Consider the following 20966-nt stretch of genomic DNA (forward strand, 5'->3'; position numbering starts at 1 on the left):
GAAGGACATGAAAGAAACAGAAAAATGGAGTGCGTTTTCTTATTAATAAAAGTCTTGCAGTTATATTTGGCTTCAGAAGGACATGAAAGAAACAGAAAAATGGAGTGCGTTTTCCTATCAATAAAAGTCTTGCAGGTAACATAGAAGAATTATGTAATACTAGTGATAGAATTGCAGGATTAATTATCAAACTTAATAAGAAGTATAAAATGAAGATCATTCAAACGTATGCACCAACATCATCTCATACAGAGGAAGACATATACTTGTTTTTGAAAATCTGGAGATATCTATGACAGACATAAGACTCTATGCTAATGTAGGTGAAAAAAAAAAAGAGGTGAATCCGCAGCAGCTATATTTGGTTTAGGTACAGGAATGACAGAGGAGATATGCTTGTAGAATTTACTGAAAGAAATAATCTTGAAATCAGGAATACCTTTTATAAAAAGGAACATAGAAAATGGAAATGGAGAAGCCCAAATTGAAAAACAGAAAATCAAACTTTTTATTTTCAGTGAAAATGTCAATTTAGTTAAAAATGTTAGTGTTAAATAAGCTAAAGTCAAGTTATCATAGAATGATAAGAAGCAAAATTGTTTAGATCTACAGAAAGAAAGAAAAAAAATTATCTTTAGAGGAAAGATGAACACTCCCGTAATAAAAGAAGAATCTGATGAGTTTAGTTTACCAATAGAAAATAGGTATTGCCAGCTAAATGAGTAAATAAAGCATGTAAAAAAGAAATAAAACGTAATTCTGAAAAAAAAATTATTGGAATCAGCACAAGAGATAGGTGGAAGAGTTCCTAAACAGCATCAAGCAAATCTATCAGAAAACAGCAAAAGCCTAATAAAGTAAAGATTGAAAATGAGGGTAAAATCCAGGAGAGATGAAATAGAATTAGCAGAACTATCCAAAACAATAAACAAAATAAAAACCCAAGATATCCGTAAACACAATCAGACCAAAATTGAGGAAACACTAAAGAAAGGCAGAAACATCAAATTGATGAAAAGAAGACTTGGAAGAGGACGCCAACAGCAGTTTGCTTTAAGGGACGAAAATCGAAATATTAACCACAATAGAGATGGAGTGATGAAAATTACAGAGGATTTCAATACAATACTATACAGTAGCGATATAAGAAATAACTTCCCCAATAGAAATAATGAAACATGTGAGCCGGTACAAATCGTTACATTAGGAGAAGTAAAGAAAGCAAAAAGGACACGAAAAGACGCAAAGCAGCAAAGGTTGGCCTATCAATTAATTTAATAATAGATGGAGGACACTTCATAGTAGTAAAACTTACTGAACTCTACACCAATGTCTGCAAGAATGATCTATACCTACAGCTTGGAAAACTTTATTATTATACTAATTCACACAAAGGGAGACACAAAACACCTGAAAAATTACCGCCTAATAAGTTTACACTTTGTAATTTATAAAATATTTACAACGATCATATTAGGCCGAATAGAGAGACAGCTAGAATTTACTCAATCAAGAGAGCAGGTAGGCTTTAGAAGTGGGTATTCAACAACTGACCATATCCATGCAATTAACCAGTTGAATAAGTATGACAAACCACTAGGTATGGCATTTATAAACTATGAGAAAGCTTTTGAATCTGTCGAAACATCAGCAGTAATGAAAAACCTTCATAAACAAGAAATAGAAACATCTTATGTAAGAACACTTGAAGATAAACGGGGAATAGAAGAAGCTTATGTTAGAATGCTTGCAGATATCTATACAGGAAGTACAACAATCCTAAAACTACACAAAGATGGTGAGAAAATTCCGATTAAGAAATGAGTTGGACTGGAAGAATTATTCACAGTACGCCTAAAGGAAGATTTTAAGAGTTTAGATTAGGATAATGTGGGAATTAATACTAATGGGAAATACCCCCAACAACTTAAGATTTGCAGGTGACATAGATGTGTTTAATGAATTATGAAGAGAATTACAAAAGATGATAGAAGATTTGAATAGGAAAATCAGAAATGTAGGACTGAATGTGAATATGAGTAAAACTAAGATAACGTTCTATGAAAAGGCAGAGAGACAGCAAATAAAAGATATGGACGAGCCTCTGGAGGTTGTTAATGAAGATACTTACTTAGGACAGACAGTGTTTCCACATGACACGAGGCCAAATTTTTGAAGAATGATAAGCATGGGATGGAGAGCATTTAGTAAACAAAATGAGATTATGAAGTGCAAAATGCCTCTTTTTCTCAGAAGAAAGTATTTAATGAGATAGTCCTACCAGCATTAAATTCTCTGAAATTTAAACTGAAAGCACCCAACAGAAATGTAGATAGAATATCTAAAATACAACTAAGCCTCTACCAGATGAACAGAGAGAACAATTTTCAACTGAATGTAGGAATCAATTTGCAGTCTGAGAGACTTTAAGAAACGAAGAGCAGATAATTGATGAAAAATAGTGTGATATTAAGAACGTATATCAGTCTGTTCGTAGGGAAGTTTTGGGACATGCAGTTACAAGGAGAAAGCCAGGCATCTCAAATTATAACTGAGATACTATGAAAAGGAGACCAATATTGAAAGTGATTGTTGAAAGTTTTCGAGGAATTAATGAAAATCACAAGGCAGAGGCCGCTAAGTATTCCATTATTGATAGTGAGGTCGAAAGTAAAGCTAGGAATGACTTTAGAGAGTATTTAGACAAGAGAACAGATGTTGCTAACAAAGCTATGAATTTACTGAATTACTATAGTGCAAGAATTGCTCAAAGAATAATTATTAAAACCTCTTCGAGGGCAAAGAAGAATTATATGGCCATAAAGAAAAAAAAAAAAAAACCCAAGAGATGGAAAGCCCCTGGATATGATGGAATAACTACTGAGATGATATTGTGGAGGATTTATTTTTGCTTTATTTTTATTTTCTGTTTTTTGCCAAATCATGAGAGAGAGAGAGAGAGAGAGAGAGAGAGAGAGAGAGAGAGAGAGAGAGAGAGAGAGAGATTGTGTTAGTGAGCGAAAATAGTTAGGTTAACGATCGTTTGTGGTGAGAAAGACTGTTGGTGTAAATGAGATTGTTTGTTTACATTTTTTAGTTAGGTTACGACAGTGGTGAATGTTTCGGAGCGAATGCTTTTTTTGATTGACTGCTGATAGAGGCGGTTGTGTGTGTGATTGCTGGATTTACTATTATTCTTTATTACCAGCAAGGAAGTGATTATTTATATTCTGAGTAAGTACAGTTCTGTTTATCTTTGCTTGTCGTGATTGTGAATGATAGGAACAATTTATTATTTATCTTTGATTATAGTGCGATAGTTCAGTTAGTTAGGAGTGTTCATAAGTGTTTTTCTTTTTCATATTGGCAGGCCGTAATTCCTCCTTTGGTGAGGCTAACTCCTTTGGAGAGTTATTTTCCGAATGCTGATATATAGTTGATGACCTGGCCTGTGATTGATTTTGTATTAAGACTGCTCTTTGGATTGACGATTGTTGATGACCGGCCCGTTTACTTCCGATTGATGATGATGATGATAATGATGATGATGATGATAATGATGATGATGATGATGATGAGTATAAGTACCATCCTAATCACCGAGACAGTTGTGGCAAATTGCCACACAGTTTAATGTTATTTTAAAAGCTGTGATTGTGATAGTTGCCGTAAAAGACTGTCGGCTTTGTGTTGGTGTTCATATATATATATTTATTTTTTGGTGTTGGTTTGCGGTGTAATTTAAGTTTGTTAGGGTTTTTTTGTGTTTATTTGGATGGTATTACGTTTTATTCATCTTTAGTGTTAAGTTTTGATTAGTTTAAAGTGTTAAGTTTTGATTGGTTTAAAGTATTTATTTTGAATGTGGATGGTTTATGATTTATTTTAAGTTTTAAGAATTATAGTTTTAAGGTTATGTTTTGTTTTGTTTTGTCCTTTTGTCCAAGAGTCTGGTTGTAGATTACGTAAGGGGAAAGTTTGTTTTGTGGAGACCATTGTCAGTAAGTGTGATTCAGGGTGTGGGGGTTGTCCTTGCAACATCCCGCCACATTATTTTGGCGCCCGAACAGGGACTGCCGAGGTGGGATAGAAGCTGGACTGTTGGACGAAGGACGGAATTAGGATTAAGGTTGATGAAAAATGGAGGAGCAATTAAGGGTTTTGAGGGAGGAATTGCGGCTGAGTAAGGAGCGTGAGGAGAGGTTGCTAGTAGAGAATGAGAGGTTGAACTGGGAGAATGCGGCGATGCAGAAGGAGCTTAGGGAGTTAAAGGGAACTGTAGAGAAAGTGGAAGAATGTTTTGAGATGAGGATGAAAGAGAATGAGGAACGAATGGAGAACCGATTGGAAGATATGATGGGGCAAGTCATGGGGATGATGAAAACTATAATGGGTGAAGGTGCAGTCGGAGGAGTGTCCTCAGCTTCGGGTAATGGGTTGGTAGTGGAAGAGAAGGTTAAGGTAGGTGATAATGGGAAAGGAAGTGGTAGTGATAGTAGTAATAGTGATGGTGTTATTGAAGATAAGGGAATTAGGCATAGTAAGGATGAACAGAAAGGTGAGAGGAAAGATGAAAGGAAAGGTAAAAGTGATGTGAAGAAAGAGAAGAAAAAGTATCAGGCTGATAGCAAGGACGATCGTGAATGGGTGAAAGTGGTAAGTAAGAAAAAGGGTAAGAAGGGAATGGTTAAGGATAGGAATTTAAGTGTGGAAGTGGATTCATTGTATTCAAATGAGGAAGAAGGTAACAGGGGAGTAGACAGTGATGATAGCAGTGAGAATGAACGTGATGTGTGTAAGACTGTGTTTATGAGAGAGGTACCTCGGTGTGAAAGGTTCAATGAGCATAGCAGTAGGGATGTATATGATTTTTTCAAGGAGTATGAGAGGTATTGTCAGGATAAGTATGGTGATAGTAAAAGAGTTTGGGCTAGGGAGTTAGGAGAATATTTGACTGGGTATTTGTTGACGATGTATGGAGTGATAATGAGTGTAGGGGACGTTGATTATGAAAGTGTGAAAAAGAGAATAATTGAGCAGGTAAAACGTATGAAAGGGAGTGTTAAGTATAAGCGTAAGAATGATTTTGATGAAGCACGGATGAATGCAGGAGAAGCGATATCGATGTATGTATGTAGGTTGGAAACTTTAGCTAGGAAGAAGTATGGGGATGAAGGTATAAATGAGAATAAGGAATTAATGAGGAAGTTTTTGGCAACAGTACCTGAGAATGTGTGTGAATTTATTAATTTGAAACGCAAAGAGAAAATGAGGTGGACGCAAGAGAGATTGACATGGGATGATATACTAGAGATAGTTGAGGATTATGAGTTAGATAGGTGCATGAAAGAAAGTAAATCTGTGAGTGTAAGAACTGGAATGGAAGAAAGTGTAATAGAATTTGGTAGTTATAAGGATGCAATTTTGAGAGGACCAATGAGGGTAGCTGATAATGTAGTAGATAGGATTGTTAGGGCGAGTAATGTGGGAATACCTGTAAGGACAAATGAAGGATTTAGGCAGGGTAATTGGCGCAATAGAGATAGGAGTGTGAGTGCACATCGAGATATGTCAGATAGCCGTGTCCGTGATGAAAAGTGTTATAGGTGTGGGAAAGTTGGTCATAAGAAGAATGAATGTAGATGGGCTCTAGGTGCTTGTTTTGGATGTGGTGAGGTAGGGCATAGAATTAGCGAGTGCAAGAAAGAGAAAGGGGTAAAATGTTATCGGTGTGGTATGACTGGGCACATAGCGAGTGGATGTCGTAGTAATCGTATGAATGTGATTTGTGGTAATTGTGGTAAGGATGGTCATTATGCTAGAATGTGCAAGGAGCCGCGGGGTAAGTGTACTGAATGTGGTGTAGATGGGCATGTAGCTAGGGTATGTAGGAAGAAGGGAGTAAATCAGCCAGGATATTCGGGAAACTAGAGTGTAAGAGGGTTCAGCTGGGTGAGTCCTCCTGTGTGTGTGGAAGGAATAGGATTAATGTTTGTGAGAATGGGATGAATAATAATTGGTTGGAAATGAGCAAGTATGAATCTAGTATGCATGAGAAGTTACGACTGGAAAATAAACAATTAGTGTGAGTTGAATATAGGAAAAAGAGGCGTTAGAAAGTTTTAAGTAAGGATGAAAAAAGGGAAAATTTTATAAGTAAAAGTGAGAATAGAAAAAAGTATGACAAGGGTGTAAATGTACAAGTGTGTATGGAAGATAAATGTGTTAATACAGATGAATCATGGTTAAGTATGAATGATACTTATAGCGTGTGTGGCTTTTCCTTAGATAATGTAAAAGAAAGGATGACGAATGCGAGAATGGGAGATAAGAGAATGATTAGTAGCATGAATGAATCTTTTACTAAAGTTGAGAATGTTTTTGATGAACTGGATGAACTGTTTACAGAAATGAGTGTAATTATAGGGCCAGATGAGAACGAGGTAGATATGATTGTACATGATATATTAGATGATAGGGATTTAGATAGGAATAGTGTTAATGTAGCGAATGATTGTGATAAGGAAGAAGTGAATGAGAGAGTATATGGAGGCCCAGTTACTCGGAGTAGAGGTCCCGTTGTTGTGTGAGAAGGATTTGGCAAAGTAAGGGGGAAGGAATGTGGAGGATTTATTTTTGCTTTATTTTTATTTTCTGTTTTTTGCCAAATCCTGAGAGAGAGAGAGAGAGAGAGAGAGAGAGAGAGAGAGAGAGAGAGAGAGAGAGAGAGATTGTGTTAGTGAGCGAAAATAGTTAGGTTAACGATCGTTTGTGGTGAGAAAGACTGTTGGTTTAAATGAGATTGTTTGTTTACATTTTTTAGATAGGTTACGACAGTGGTGAATGTTTCGGAGCGAATGCTTTTTTTGATTGACTGCTGATAGAGGCGGTTGTGTGTGTGATTGCTGGATTTACTATTATTCTTTATTACCAGCAAGGAAGTGATTATTTATATACTGAGTAAGTACAGTTTTGTTTATCTTTGCTTGTCGTGATTGTGAATGATAGGAACAATATATTATTTATCTTTGATTATAGTGCGATAGTTCAGTTAGTTAGGAGTGTTCATAAGTGTTTTTCTTTTTCATATTGGCAGGCCGTAATTCCTCCTTTGGTGAGGCTAACTCCTTTGGAGAGTTATTTTCCGAATGCTGATATATAGTTGATGACCTGGCCTGTGATTGATTTTGTATTAAGACTGCTCTTTGGATTGACGATTGTTGATGACCGGCCCGTTTACTTCCAATTGATGATGATGATGATAATGATGATGATGATGATAATGATGATGATGATGTTGATGAGTATAAGTACCATCCTAATCACCGAGACAGTTGTGGCAAATTGCCACACAGTTTAATGTTATTTTAAAAGCTGTGATTGTGATAGTTGCCGTAAAAGACTGTCGGCTTTGTGTTGGTGTTCATATATATATATTTATTTTTTGGTGTTGGTTTGCAGTGTAATTTAAGTTTGTTAGGGTTTTTTTGTGTTTATTTGGATGGTATTACGTTTTATTTATCTTTAGTGTTAAGTTTTGATTAGTTTAAAGTGTTAAGTTTTGATTGGTTTAAAGTATTTATTTTGAATGTGGATGGTTTATGATTTATTTTAAGTTTTAAGAATTATAGTTTTAAGGTTATGTTTTGTTTTGTTTTGTCCTTTTGTCCAAGAGTCTGGTTGTTGATTACGTAAGGGGAAAGTTTGTTTTGTGGAGACCATTGTCAGTAAGTGTGATTCAGGGTGTGGGGGTTGTCCTTGCAACATCCCGCCACAATATTGACCGAAAATGAAGTGCCACCTATAATACTTACAATATTATTTTGTAGAATGTAGCGTGAAGAGGCAAACCTGATGAATGAGAGCTAGGTGTGTTTGCGAAAATGGCAAAAATTAAAAAGGAGACTTGACTGATTACAATAATTCAAGAGACATCATACTAACGACATTTGTCATTAAAATATATATTATGCTATTTCTAAGGAAGCTAGAGAGTAATATTGATGAAAAACTGAGAGATGAGCAAACAAGATTTAGGAAAGGTATAAGTTGTACTGACCAGAATTTAATTTTGAGACATGTTATAAAGCAATGTGTAGAACATAGAAATCCACTTTTGAGGGTATTTGTGGACTATGAAAAAGCCTTTGATAGTGTGCACGGCAAATTTTGTGGAAAGTCCTGTATTTTTGTGTAGATTTTATTAAGTGGGGCCCTATCAAATGAATTTCCAGTGAACAGCTGAGTATTCCAAGGGAATATGTTGTAATGCGTAGAACAGTTGAAGATGGTGGAGAAGGATTGGAATGATTAGGCAATAGGAAATTAGCTAACGTAGAGTTTGCTGATGACGCTGTCCTTATTTGCAGAACACCACAGGATTTGCAATGCTTGCTTACCAGAATGCTTGAAATGGAAGAAAGATAGAGAGGAAGAGAATGTAATATGCAATGCAATAGGAAACATCATTGGAAGGAGAAAGGATTAATAAGGTGGAGTCATTTACATATTTAAGAACTATTATATCTTATACAGGGTCTTTCGAATTTGAGTTTAATGTAAGGTTGCAAAAAAGAAATCAGACAATGGCTAAGTTAGGTAAAATTTGGAAAGCAAATCGTCTAAAATATTATATGAAAATTAGGCTATATATCAGTTTAGTGAGTTCAGTATTACAGTATGAACTTGAGTCATGGTATGCGAATGAAACAATTTACAAAAAAATTTGTAGATTTGAGAAGAAAACCCTCAAAAGAATATTGAATGTTAAATGGCAGGACAGGATTTGAAATGAGACTATAAGAGAGATTATTCAAGTGCCATATGTGGGAGAGATCATGGTGAGGGCTAGATGGAGAGGGTTTGCGCATGCTCTTCACACTCCCCAAGAGAGATTAGTTCACCAAACTTTTAACTGGGATCCACAAGGCACTAGATGAATTGGAAGTCCCAGGCCTACATGGCTAAGGACTATGAACCGTGATTTAGGAGATGATGAATGGAGAAGTATTGATTTAAATGCTCCAGATGGAGATGACTGACAAAATCTAACCGGGGCCCTATGCGTCAATAGGCATAGAGGGATGTGATGATGATGATGATTCTATACTAAACTTTATCTAGATCTGTAAAAGAACAGAAGGGCTTCTGGTTTCCCTGTTGACCCTTTCTCTGTAGCTGCCTTACTTAAAAGGTGCCATCTACAGTCCCTCTTTCATCTGTGAAATCATACCAATGTTTCATAATCTTTACTATCTCTCTCAATCTCTAATCTAACATCGTGTCAAAACTTTTCAAACAATGTTCTATTGGTTTAATTGCCTTGTGGTTACTATATTCTAGGATATCACCTTTCTGCTTGAATATAGATACCATTAAATTCTTCTGCAAGTCTTTAGTCATTATTTGCTCTTCTCTGATAGCTTTTAATAAATATAGCATCCATTTTTCCCCCTTAGTAATCTCGATTTGAAACTCTGATAGACCTAGTGTGTCGGGAATTTCGACCCGATCAATCGAAATTCCCGCCATTTGACTCCACCTACGACTACGTCAAATTGGAGGGAGAGGAGAAAACTCGCGGGCGAATGAATGTAGTTCCAGACGTGAACGTTTAGAACCAAAAAGGGAAACCGCCTGGTAGGAAGGCGCTGAGACTAATAAAATCAATTGCTGGTAATTTAAGATTAGGAAAAATAACGTCATTCTGTTGTAACATGATAAAAAAATCCAATCTAGAAATTTAGGTTCAGGACAAATTGCGCCAAAAAGGTGACGTCGGAGGTTGCAAGGCTAGCTCGTCCTCTTTGATCCAACGTCCCCAACCACAGTAAGTCCCTTCTAATTGTTCTCTCTCCCCACGCCTATTGTACCCAGGTCGGTTTCCGTGTAGGTCTTGATAGAGTTGTAGTAATGTTTTTTATCTGTTGATATTTTGTCGATCCTTGTGCCAGGGGATCATTGGTATTGTGTAAAGCACGTCTAGGGGTCTCGATAAGGGTTTTATCGAGGTAACTTTATGAATGATTAATTAATTTGTTGTTATCTTGAGTCCGAAGTGGACATAGTTTTTTTTCAGTCACATGTTCTCGAATGTTAAGTAAAGTTTAATTTTTCATGTTTCCTACGTATTAGATTATTTTTGTAATAAAATTTGTTAAAGATGCCCATATTCTAATTACTCCCCCGATGGTTTTGAGTAGCTTGTCCCTAAGACTTTGTGATCTGCCCAGTACATCGGGCTATTTTGTATAAACCGGTGATAAATCGCCACATTTGGTCCTTCGAACCGGATCACAAGTGCTTCCCAGAGCCGGACGGGACTAATTATAGTATGTGCTTTTAAGGGTGGGAGAGAAGGAACAATCAAAGGTTCATCTACGTCCCGATGTGCGATCGCCCACGTGGGTCAGTTCTTTGAGTCCCTTCTTAACGTTAAATTATCTTTTTTTCCTTGCCTTGCCTAACCCCCCCAAACGTAAAGTAAAGTAATTAAGATGGCTGTGTCCACGATCGTTCATATCGAGGCGTCGATGGGCCTACTGGAGGATTTACTAAGCGAAACGCAAAGGGCGCTGATAGAGACTTACTCCGAGTCCGTTTACCAGAATTTGGTAACGGAGTTGCAGGCAGAGGTCCGACAGCTTAAAGAGCTATACAAGAGCCAGCGCGTTAAGCTAGAAACTAGTTTCGAAGCCCGAATTAGGCATATGTTAGGTGAAGCGACACGTGCTTCCACTCTATTGTACAATAGAATAGATAAAGTGAAAGGCCCTTCAACGGGGAATGTTGCCCTCCCCAGGTTGAAGCCGCTGCCTCTCCCCACGTTTGAAGGGGAAGTGCAAGAGTACGCATCGTACCGTGAACTATTCACGATCCACGTGGATCGAAGAGCTGATTTAGACGAAGTGTCTAAATTCACTTATTTATTGGGGACGTTGGGCAAAGAGCCGCTTAGGATCATCAAATCTCTAAGTGTAACCGCCGCGAACTATAGTGTAGCATTAGACCTATTAGATAAGCAGTATGGCAACGTGCACCAAACACTCGTGATTCTGCACCGTAAATTAGCAAACATTTTTGTGCCGTCACTAAACCCAATAGAACTAAAAAGGTTCCGTTTTGAGTTGACCATCATTATTGAACAAATCAAAAGAATTAGTACCAATGACTTAGGCCAGGGCATGGTCATGAGCCTCATTAATCAAAAACTCTCGGAGGGAAAACTATACCGCAAGGTGGTAGAGCACTTAAGGAAATGCGACTATATGTTGGACGAGTTTTTTGAGGCAATAGATTTCATAGTAAGAATGTTAGAAGACGATGCATTGCAGAGAGGCGACAGTCTTGAGAGTGACAAAAGACCAGACAGTAGTGTAAGACCGAAAACCCATCCCATCCACCATAATTCCTGCCCATTTTGTAGCGAACGGCATCCGCCTCACGGATGTCGCCAAGTGACAGACGTAGCTGCTAGACGTCGCATTTTACTAAAAAGGGGTCTTTGTTTTAATTGCACAAAATCAGGCCATCGTAGCGATAAATGTCCCGTTTCAAATTCCTGTAGAAACTGTAATGCTAACCACCACACTGCGATTTGCGATGCGGGTAGACCGCAATCAATCCCTTGTCATAGTAATAGTCAATCAACAACGTCCCGCCCCGTAGTAAATGCGACGCCTGCGCAGAACCAAACTGCCCCCTGTCCATCCAAAGTTAAAGTAGAATCTAAACTATGCACGAGCGCAAAGATCTCGCAGAGGTCTGATGTGGACCTCCCATGCACTATCTTGCCAACAGCCATGGCAGGTATTCAACAAAGGCAAGGTAGTAAGCGAGTCCGCCTATTTCTCGACTCAGGAAGCCAGAGGAGCTTCATCTCTGCAAAAATTGCCCGTCAATTAGGCCTACCGGTGGTAGGAAGAGTATCCTTGAATATAGCTCCGTTTGGTTCCGAGGAAATAAGCGGACAATACGATGTAGTAAGTTGCAGGGTTGAAATGGGGAAAAGAATCGTGCGCATGAAGTTGGTGGCACACGAACACGTGGACGTCCCGATACATAACGTGGGTTATGTAAAGGTCAGACAGCATCTGTTGACCAAGGGAGTCACGTTAGCCGATCCAGCAAACCAATCAGATACCATGAAGAACGTTCACATTTTAGTTGGGGCTGATTATTTTAGCTATTTTGTCATAGGTGTAGAAAAAGTAGATGGGATAAATCTTTTCTTAACGCATAATGGTATGTCCCCGTACGGGAAGGTGCCACAGTGGCTGTTCCAAGGGGAAAAGGTCGAACAAGTTAGAACGTTGAGAGTGTGCAGAATCACGGACGAGCCATATCTGTATGATGTAGATGAGTGGTGGCGATTAGACCGTGTCGGTATCGCCCCATCTGAGCAATACACTGTTCGCGAGGCCGAGGCTGTGCGAAAGGTATCGCAAAGCGTTGTAAGAAAACCTGAGGGATATCAGGTTAGCCTACCATTCGGGTCGGATGCTAGGCCAGAAACAAATTATCGTAACGCTGTGGCGCAGTTGGAGTCGTTGCAGACAAAATTCAGAAAGGATAGGGAATATCTTGAACAATATCAGGGAGTGATAGATAAGTATCTCGAAGCAGGTTTTATATCAGAAGTGAAAAATCCCGTAGTGGAAGGTTATTACATGCCACACTTTGGTGTTAAGAAAGACAGCCGTACCACCCCCCTTAGAATCGTGTTCAATGCCTCTGCCAAGTCACAAGGTTGCAAGTCCTTGAATGAATGTCTTTTACCTGGGCCCAATTTGGTAGAGGTAGCATATAGTTTAATTATAAGGTTTAGGTTGAATCGATATGCCATGTTAGCCGACATAAGTAAAGCATTCCATCGTGTTTTGTTAGATCCTCGTGATGCCAAATACACACGATTTCTGTGGCGCAAGGCAGCTGGTCGAGCGCTTACCTTCGCCTTTAGAGTCGTGGTGTTCGGCATCACAGCTAGTCCATTTTTGCTACAACAAATATTAAATTGTCATTTTAAAGAGGAAGGGCGCCCAGATTTAGTAAAATCCTTTTATGTCGATAATTATCTGGCCACGTTTGAAGATATAGAACATATGAGGCGAGAGCATGAGTCTGTACATAACATCTTAAAGGGGGCGGGTATGCCCTTAGAAGGGTGGGCCAGTAATCACTTGGCCTTCGATAGCGAGAAACAGTGGAGTGAGCCTGTGAGTGTGAACGTGCTCGGGCTGCGATGGGCCCGGGACGTGGACAGATTGTGTGTGAAAGAAAGCAAAAGGATCTGTGAGTTGGGGGAGGGATGGGTGCCCACGAAGCGTAGGGTACTTTCCCTATTAGTCTCCATATATGATCCGATAGGTTTGATAAGCCCATTATTTGTAAGGGGAAAGCTTTTCCATCAACAACTATGGGAGGATAACGTAGGTTGGGATGATGTTTTAGGAAAAGAGAGGGCTAAAGAGGCAAGTGAATTGTTGAATGATTTGAAAGCGGTGAGCGACATCACCTTTCAAAGATCAATAGGAAAAAGAGGCTTACAACTTCATGTGTTCACCGATGCCAGCAGTAAGGCATATGGAGCAGTAGCATATACTAGGGACGAATGCAATCGGGTAAGTCTGGTAACGAGTAAAACCCGGATCACTCCGAAAGGGATGAGCAAGCTGACGATCCCTAAGCTAGAGTTGCTGGCCTTGTTGTTAGGCAGCAGACTAGCAAGAACGCTCAAGGATCTGATCGAGCCACGGGAAATAGTAATGTGGACCGACAGCAAGGTAACGTTGGCATGGGTAGCATCGCCCGATGCCAGGTCTAATAAAAATGTGTTTGTTTCTAACAGAGTGGCGGAAATTAATTTTATTCAGCAGGTTTGTAGTTTCAGTCTGAACCATGTCCCTAGTCAGCAGAACCCTGCCGATATCCTATCCCGAGGCGCAACGGCTCAACAATTGCAAGCTAACCCCCTGTGGAGGAACGGTCCAGAATTCCTCAGGACCACGGGAAAGCCTGTTCCTTGCGAGGAGGAAGATCTACTACATCAAACTCACGTAGTAGCGGCGGTGCAGGAGTTGAGGGAGGAGATGTGTCCTACCCCCCCAGGCGAGATTTGGGACCTCCTGAAAAGGGAAGTAGGGTTCCAATTCTTGTTACGAGTAGCCAGACTAGTTTTAAAGTTTGCTAAGATAGAACGGCATCCGTTCAGTATTGTTGTAAAATTAGAGCAAAAACATTATTTGCCTACTGTTTATGCCTACTTAGAGGGCGGAGTCAGACCCCCTCGTGAAGTTGCTAATTTTGCTAGACAATTGAATTTAGTTTTGGTAGATAATCTCATCTGCACCAGGGGACGAGTGTCCCATGTAGGAGAAACTGATCATTTAATTCTCTTGCCAGCCAAAGGGCATCTGGTTAGGATGTATTTAAATTATTTACATCAGTTACATTTGCATTGTGGGGTGAATACTCTAATAGGTATCTTTCGACAGAAATGTTGGGTGGCGGGTCTACGTTCCATTGCGAAGCGAACCGTGCGGCAATGCCCTGAATGCAAGCTAGCCTTCCAGCCTCTAACGAGACAACCACCACCACCCCCCCTGCCGAAGGAAAGGATTACCCTCACAAAACCGTTCACGGCAGTCGGAGTGGACCACACAGCAGCAATTCACACGGAGACACGGCCAGGGTATATACTAATCATAACCTGCATGGCTAGCAGAGCCGTGTACCTTGACTTCTGTCCCTCTTTGGAAGCAGAAGAATTCGTGTTGGCACTTAGATGGTTTAGTGCCACCCACGGTGCCCCACAGCTCATCATGTCCGATAACCATCAAACCTTCAAGGCTGCCAGTCACCTCCTGCAGGGACTTTATGAAGAGGATGAAGTCCAGCAGTTCCTGAGGAAAACTGGCATAAAGTGGCGGTTTCAGACGCCCCGTGCACCTTGGAAAGGTGGGTTCTTCGAGCGTTTGATAGGAGTAACGAAACGGACCCTCCAGATAGCCCTCGGAAAGAAGTACCTGCCGGACGCCCACGTGCTAACCCTCGTGAAAGAAGCAGAAGCAGTGGTGAATAATCGACCGCTTATGTACAGCGGTGACGAGCGCGAGGATGAAGTCCTCACCCCCTCCCATTTGATAAGAGGACACCAAGTCCACCTCATGACCCCGATCTTACCGGACGACCATCTCAACGCAACCTTCACCTCTCGGAAGCTACGTGATCGTTACGTAAGATTGACAGATTCACTCAAAGCTTTTAGGGAACGCTGGAGAAGGGAATACTTGAGTGCCTTGAGAGCCCGGCACGACTGTCGGCCCGGGGAACCCTCCAAGCTGCACCCCGGAGACATCGTGCTAGTTAAGCAGGACAATAAGAAGAGAGCGACTTGGCCTCTGGGACGTGTCGTGGAGACGTATCCTGACGACGACGGAGTCGTACGCTCGGCGAAAGTGTTGTTTGAGGGTGTCGAATCGCTGCGAGCTGTCAGCCACCTGGTTCCCCTAGAAATAGCCCCCTCAGAGGATGACCATGAAGGAGACGACAGCGATGACGGAGAAGAGGGCGCGTACAGTTCGACAGCCGGAATGCCAGGGATAGCGGAGACGTCTGGGAACGACCAGGGTATGGCAACAGCTACGACAACTCAACAACCAGCCACAGGAACGGACGACAACGACGAGGAAGGTGATAACTATGCAGTTAGTGAAAGAAGTGAAAATGAAAATGAAACTGAATCAGAGCAGACGAACGCACAAAGACGTTCTGCACGCCCATTGAGAAGGGCTGCCGCGAAACAGCGAGAACTAATGGACTGTCTGCTGAAAAGTGACGATATATAAAAAGTAGCTGTAAACTGTAAGTGAAAAGGGGGCGTGTCCTATCTGGAAGGTAGGGAGGGTGGAGTTTGTGAGGTGTGCGTGAATCTGCGAAGGTTGGAAGTGCTTAGGGTGGAGAACGGGGACGGGATGGTCTCTCGTGCGTACAGACCGAGCGTTGCACAGAACCAACCCCTCCCTCTTGTACTCCATTAAGTAACAGCCTGCATGTAGCAGCGCTATAGAAGTCTCGATTATTGTGAGTTGAGACAGACTGAATTTGAATTGTCATGTATGTATTTCTGCCATTTCTTGAATTGTCTTAGGCCCATTGCCTAATTGTCTTTGCACTTGAATTGTTATGTTTGCATTTCTGCTATTTCTTGAATTGTCTTAGGCCCAATTGCCTAATTGCCTTAGAGCTTGAATTGTATGCATTGCCATTGCCATTTTCTGTTTGTTTTAGGCCCATTGCCTAATTGCTTGCCATTTGAATTCTGTAAAATGTGTGTACATTATCACTTATTTCTGCTGTTCCTTATGTGTATTACACGAGTGCTTTAGAATTGCTAGGCCCATTGCCTAATTTGATCTGTTGTATGACTGTATATTATTGATTGTGTTTATTACCCCGGGGTAACATTGCTGTTGTATATTGTGCGTACTCTGTTCGAGTCATTGCGGAGCGCTACGCAGCGAGCCTAACAGAGTCTCGGAGTAAGCCACTCCCCTCACCCCGAGTCTAGCTCCATCCAATTGACCGACGTTTCATCGCTCCTTATTTTGGGGCGTGGAGGATGTCGGGAATTTCGACCCGATCAATCGAAATTCCCGCCATTTGACTCCACCTACGACTACGTCAAATTGGAGGGAGAGGAGAAAACTCGCGGGCGAATGAATGTAGTTCCAGACGTGAACGTTTAGAACCAAAAAGGGAAACCGCCTGGTAGGAAGGCGCTGAGACTAATAAAATCAATTGCTGGTAATTTAAGATTAGGAAAAATAACGTCATTCTGTTGTAACATGATAAAAAATCCAATCTAGAAATTTAGGTTCAGGACAAATTGCGCCAAAAAGGTGACGTCGGAGGTTGCAAGGCTAGCTCGTCCTCTTTGATCCAACGTCCCCAACCACAGTAAGTCCCTTCTAATTGTTCTCTCTCCCCACGCCTATTGTACCCAGGTCGGTTTCCGTGTAGGTCTTGATAGAGTTGTAGTAATGTTTTTTATCTGTTGATATTTTGTCGATCCTTGTGCCAGGGGATCATTGGTATTGTGTAAAGCACGTCTAGGGGTCTCGATAAGGGTTTTATCGAGGTAACTTTATGAATGATTAATTAATTTGTTGTTATCTTGAGTCCGAAGTGGACATAGTTTTTTTTCAGTCACATGTTCTCGAATGTTAAGTAAAGTTTAATTTTTCATGTTTCCTACGTATTAGATTATTTTTTGTAATAAAATTTGTTAAAGATGCCCATATTCTAATTACTCCCCCGATGGTTTTGAGTAGCTTGTCCCTAAGACTTTGTGATCTGCCCAGTACATCGGGCTATTTTGTATAAACCGGTGATAAATCGCCACATAGTGTTTTACCATTTTTCTTCTACCCAATGGCCGCTGTTCCTTTACATATTGCCTCACGATCTAACAACATTCTGACATTGAACCCTCCCATACTTTTTACTTTTTTTTTTATTTTTTGTATAGGATTCTACCTTTCTCAGCATTTTGCTACCTTGTGTGAATTTTTACCTTCTTTGTTTTGTGTTGTAAGCATTTTTAATCTATTTCGATTTATTTCAATATGTATGAGTATTTGCTTCTACTACCGTGTCTGTATTTTTTGTCTTCGTGTTATAATTCATATCATTTTAATGCTGTTGTTATGATTCTTACAACTTAAATTGAGTCTTATTATCTAACTGTACAGGGGTTCTCAACCTGGGGCACGCATACCACCAGGGGTACCTTAGACAAAATTCTGGATCTGTAACAAGTTTCTGAAAATAATCAGGCTGTATTACAAATCTGCTTTTAGAAATGGCCTACATGTCCAAGGGTAGATGTGACCTCCTCTAGAAGCAGACGTTATGTTAAAATGTCAAAAAGGAAAATCTTGGAGTTATGTCACTTGAGCGAAAGCTGTTTTGGACTACAGCTGCCCAACAACCTTGCAAACCCATAATACAGTAGTCATCTCTTGTTTGTTTTCTATTTATCACATCTTTCAGCACACATACCGAACAGGTGAGACGTTTTCGCTTCCCACTTCATAAACTTGCCACTATTCCTCCACTACTCTCACCCTCAGGTATGTGCGTTAAGATCTGCTTCATGGTTCCAGGGTATTTGTGATTCTGCTTCTACTACCTATCTTTACCTTTCCTGCTTGCACCTGCCTTTCCTTCCTGTCTATTTTTTTTCTTCATGGCCTGCAATTCTTTTCTGTCTTGCTTCTGCTTCCTGCCCTGCCTCTCCTCCCATTCCTGACTCTCCTTCTTGCCCTGGCTCACCTCCAATTCTGCCTACTAAATATTGAACCTTTCTTGCCTATTCTCCCTTTCCTTCCTTTCTAAGCTCACCCCCTATTTCCATGATAAATAAATTGATAGATAGGAAAATATCAAAAGAAATATGTGCAACATTACTGACATTGTCTAGTCGGTGACACATGATCTCTTCTGCCTCGTCCCCTCCCCCTGGAAAATATTCTGCTGGCACTCAAGGTGTACAATATTATAGTGTGATCTGGTGACTTGTCTGTGTGGTGTGCAGTGTTACTGCTGTATACAGTATGACTGTTTGGCATGTAGTATGAATGCATAGTGTGGTGAATGACTGTGTGGTTGCATTACTATGTTGTGGTGTGTAGTATGATTGTATAAACTGCATTTTATTTTTTAAATTCCTGATAACGATGGCTTCCGCGGGCAAGAAAAAACTTACAGCAAGTCTTACATCAAATTTTGCTTCACATCTATTAACAAGCAAGGCAAAGATTTGACGCAGTGTATAATCTACCAAAAAAGTTCTTTCAGAAGGATCCATGAAACCTAGTCTTCTCAAGCGACACCTGTCCAGCTGTCATCCTGAACTTTCTGACAAAGACTAGTCCTATTTTGAGAAAAAGGCACTTGTTCTCAACCATATCAGATTTGATTATACCGGTCAGGTACATAAACAAAAGCAACCTATCCACCATGCTTTGAGAGTTGCACAAAATAAAAATCACCATACAATAGTTGAAACATTTGTCTTGTCATACTACAATAATTTTGTTGGCGGCTTTTTCAGGGAAAATGCGGCACAAAACCTAAACGCCTTGCCATCGTCAAATGATATTGTGTATAGAAAAATATGTGACTCATCAGAGTACATCAAGAAACAAGTTATTGCGGAAATCAAGGCAACTTCTCTAGATACATTTGCAATTCAACTTGATGAGTCAACTGATATATCATCTTGTGTCCAGCTTCTTGCCTATGCGAGGTATATCAAAGATTCAGAGTAGAAGAGTTTTTCTTCCGCCACCTTTTGGACTATAAAACAACGGGAGAAGACATCTTTCAAGCTTTGTCCAGATTTTTTATCTTTTTAATAAAAAGAGCTTTCTTTGGCAAACATAGGGTATGTAGAACAGATGGTTCCCCTGCAATGCTAGGCTGTTGGTTGCCTTCCAGGCGAGGGGGAAAGCAGCCAGGCCCATGGTAAGCAAGATGCACTACATGATTGACCGCTATGCATTAGCTGTAAAGGTCCTACCACCAGACCTCAAAACTGTAATTGATGAAGTTGTAGCCATGGTCAACTTTATCAAAAACAGTCTGCTGAACACAAAGATACTGTGTCTGTGTCATGAACTTAATGCTCATGAAGAGCCATTCCTTTTTCATACAGAAGTAACATGGCTATCGAGGGGTAATGTAGTGGGTCGAGTTGTGACATTAAAGGAGGAGCTGAAGGAGTTCTTCGAGAGAAATGAGAAGGAAAAAATAAGGAAGTTTGTGAACAAGCTTTCAGACAACAATTGGATCACGAAAATGGCTTATCTCAATTATATATTTTCTCGCATCAATGCAGTCAACAGATCACTTCAAAGTTACTGGGCAACTGTGATTGATTTTGTGGACAAGCTGCAAGCTTTTCAAATGAAACTCAAACTTTGGCAAGAAAAAGTCACAGCTGGTTGGTATGAGGCTTATGAAAATATGAGCCATAGCTTGTCAGTTCTGTGTAAAGATGATGTGAATGAAGTCAGTGGTCTCATCCATAAGCACTTGATTTCTCCTAGTCAAGAGTTAGAAAATCATTTTCCTGATATCACAAATTTAGATTGGTATCTCCTTCGAAATCCATTAAAGGTGAACCTTAAATCCCTTCCAGATTAATTGTAAGAAGAATTTATTGACTTTGTCAATGACTCAACTGCAAAAAATTCTTTCAATAGTTTATCATTTCCCAGTTTCTGGTCAACAATGCCATGTTCTTATCCAGCTTTAGCGAAGAATTGTGTATGGAACCTTAGAGTGTTTCCATCCACATAACATTGTGAGGAGGGACTCTCAGCATTGTGCTCGGTTAAAAACAAGTTACGTTCACGTCTTGCGGTCAAAGATGACAAAAGAGTGGCTTTTTTAAAGCAATTGAAGATACACCGTTCATTGCTCACCTATGGAAACTAGACACAATGTTCTTTGTGAGCCACCACCTCAATTCAGAAAGTTTGCCAATACAGGTTGGATGTAATGTATGTCTTCACAAAGATAGATTGCTGAAGCAGGTTGTTCACTATTTGCCGAACCTAAACCAACCCATCACAAAAGATGAAGTTGTTGCAAACACCATGCGCATACCTCATTACTTTGCAGAGGATTATGGCCAGATGTAATGTCTGGTTACATATGATCTAGATGTAGCAAAGACTGCATAATGAATCCAAGTCACAAGTCTGCCAGATTTTGATAATTTCTTCATTATGTTTGTAGTATTCTACATTCTCATGTGCTACTTCAGAGCCATTGAAAAGATTATCACAGAATCGGGTGAACCAGTGATGATAACAAACTCAGGTGCATTAGCCCTGGATCTCTGAGACAGTTCATAGAGTGCCTAAGCTACAATCGATGTAAATGACTTCACCCAATGC

At 40.1% G+C, this 20966-nt stretch overlaps 1 protein-coding gene across 1 annotated transcript; it reads left to right on the top strand.

The window, feature by feature from the left end:
* The first annotated feature begins 19536 nt into the window (after window positions 1-19536).
* LOC137614884 (zinc finger BED domain-containing protein 5-like) lies at window positions 19537-20208 on the top strand. Its single transcript, XM_068344541.1, has one exon. It carries the CDS (start codon window positions 19537-19539, stop codon window positions 20206-20208), a length of 672 nt encoding a protein of 223 aa, XP_068200642.1.
* The last annotated feature ends 758 nt before the right edge of the window (window positions 20209-20966 follow it).

Source organism: Palaemon carinicauda, chromosome 21 (genome assembly GCF_036898095.1).
Source record: "Palaemon carinicauda isolate YSFRI2023 chromosome 21, ASM3689809v2, whole genome shotgun sequence".
In the NCBI taxonomy this organism is placed as follows: Eukaryota; Metazoa; Arthropoda; class Malacostraca; order Decapoda; family Palaemonidae; genus Palaemon; species Palaemon carinicauda.

Excerpts from the sequence above, each read along its gene's own strand:
- LOC137614884 (XM_068344541.1), top strand. The coding sequence starts at position 19,537 with ATGCACTACATGATTGACCGCTATGCATTAGCTGTAAAGGTCCTACCA.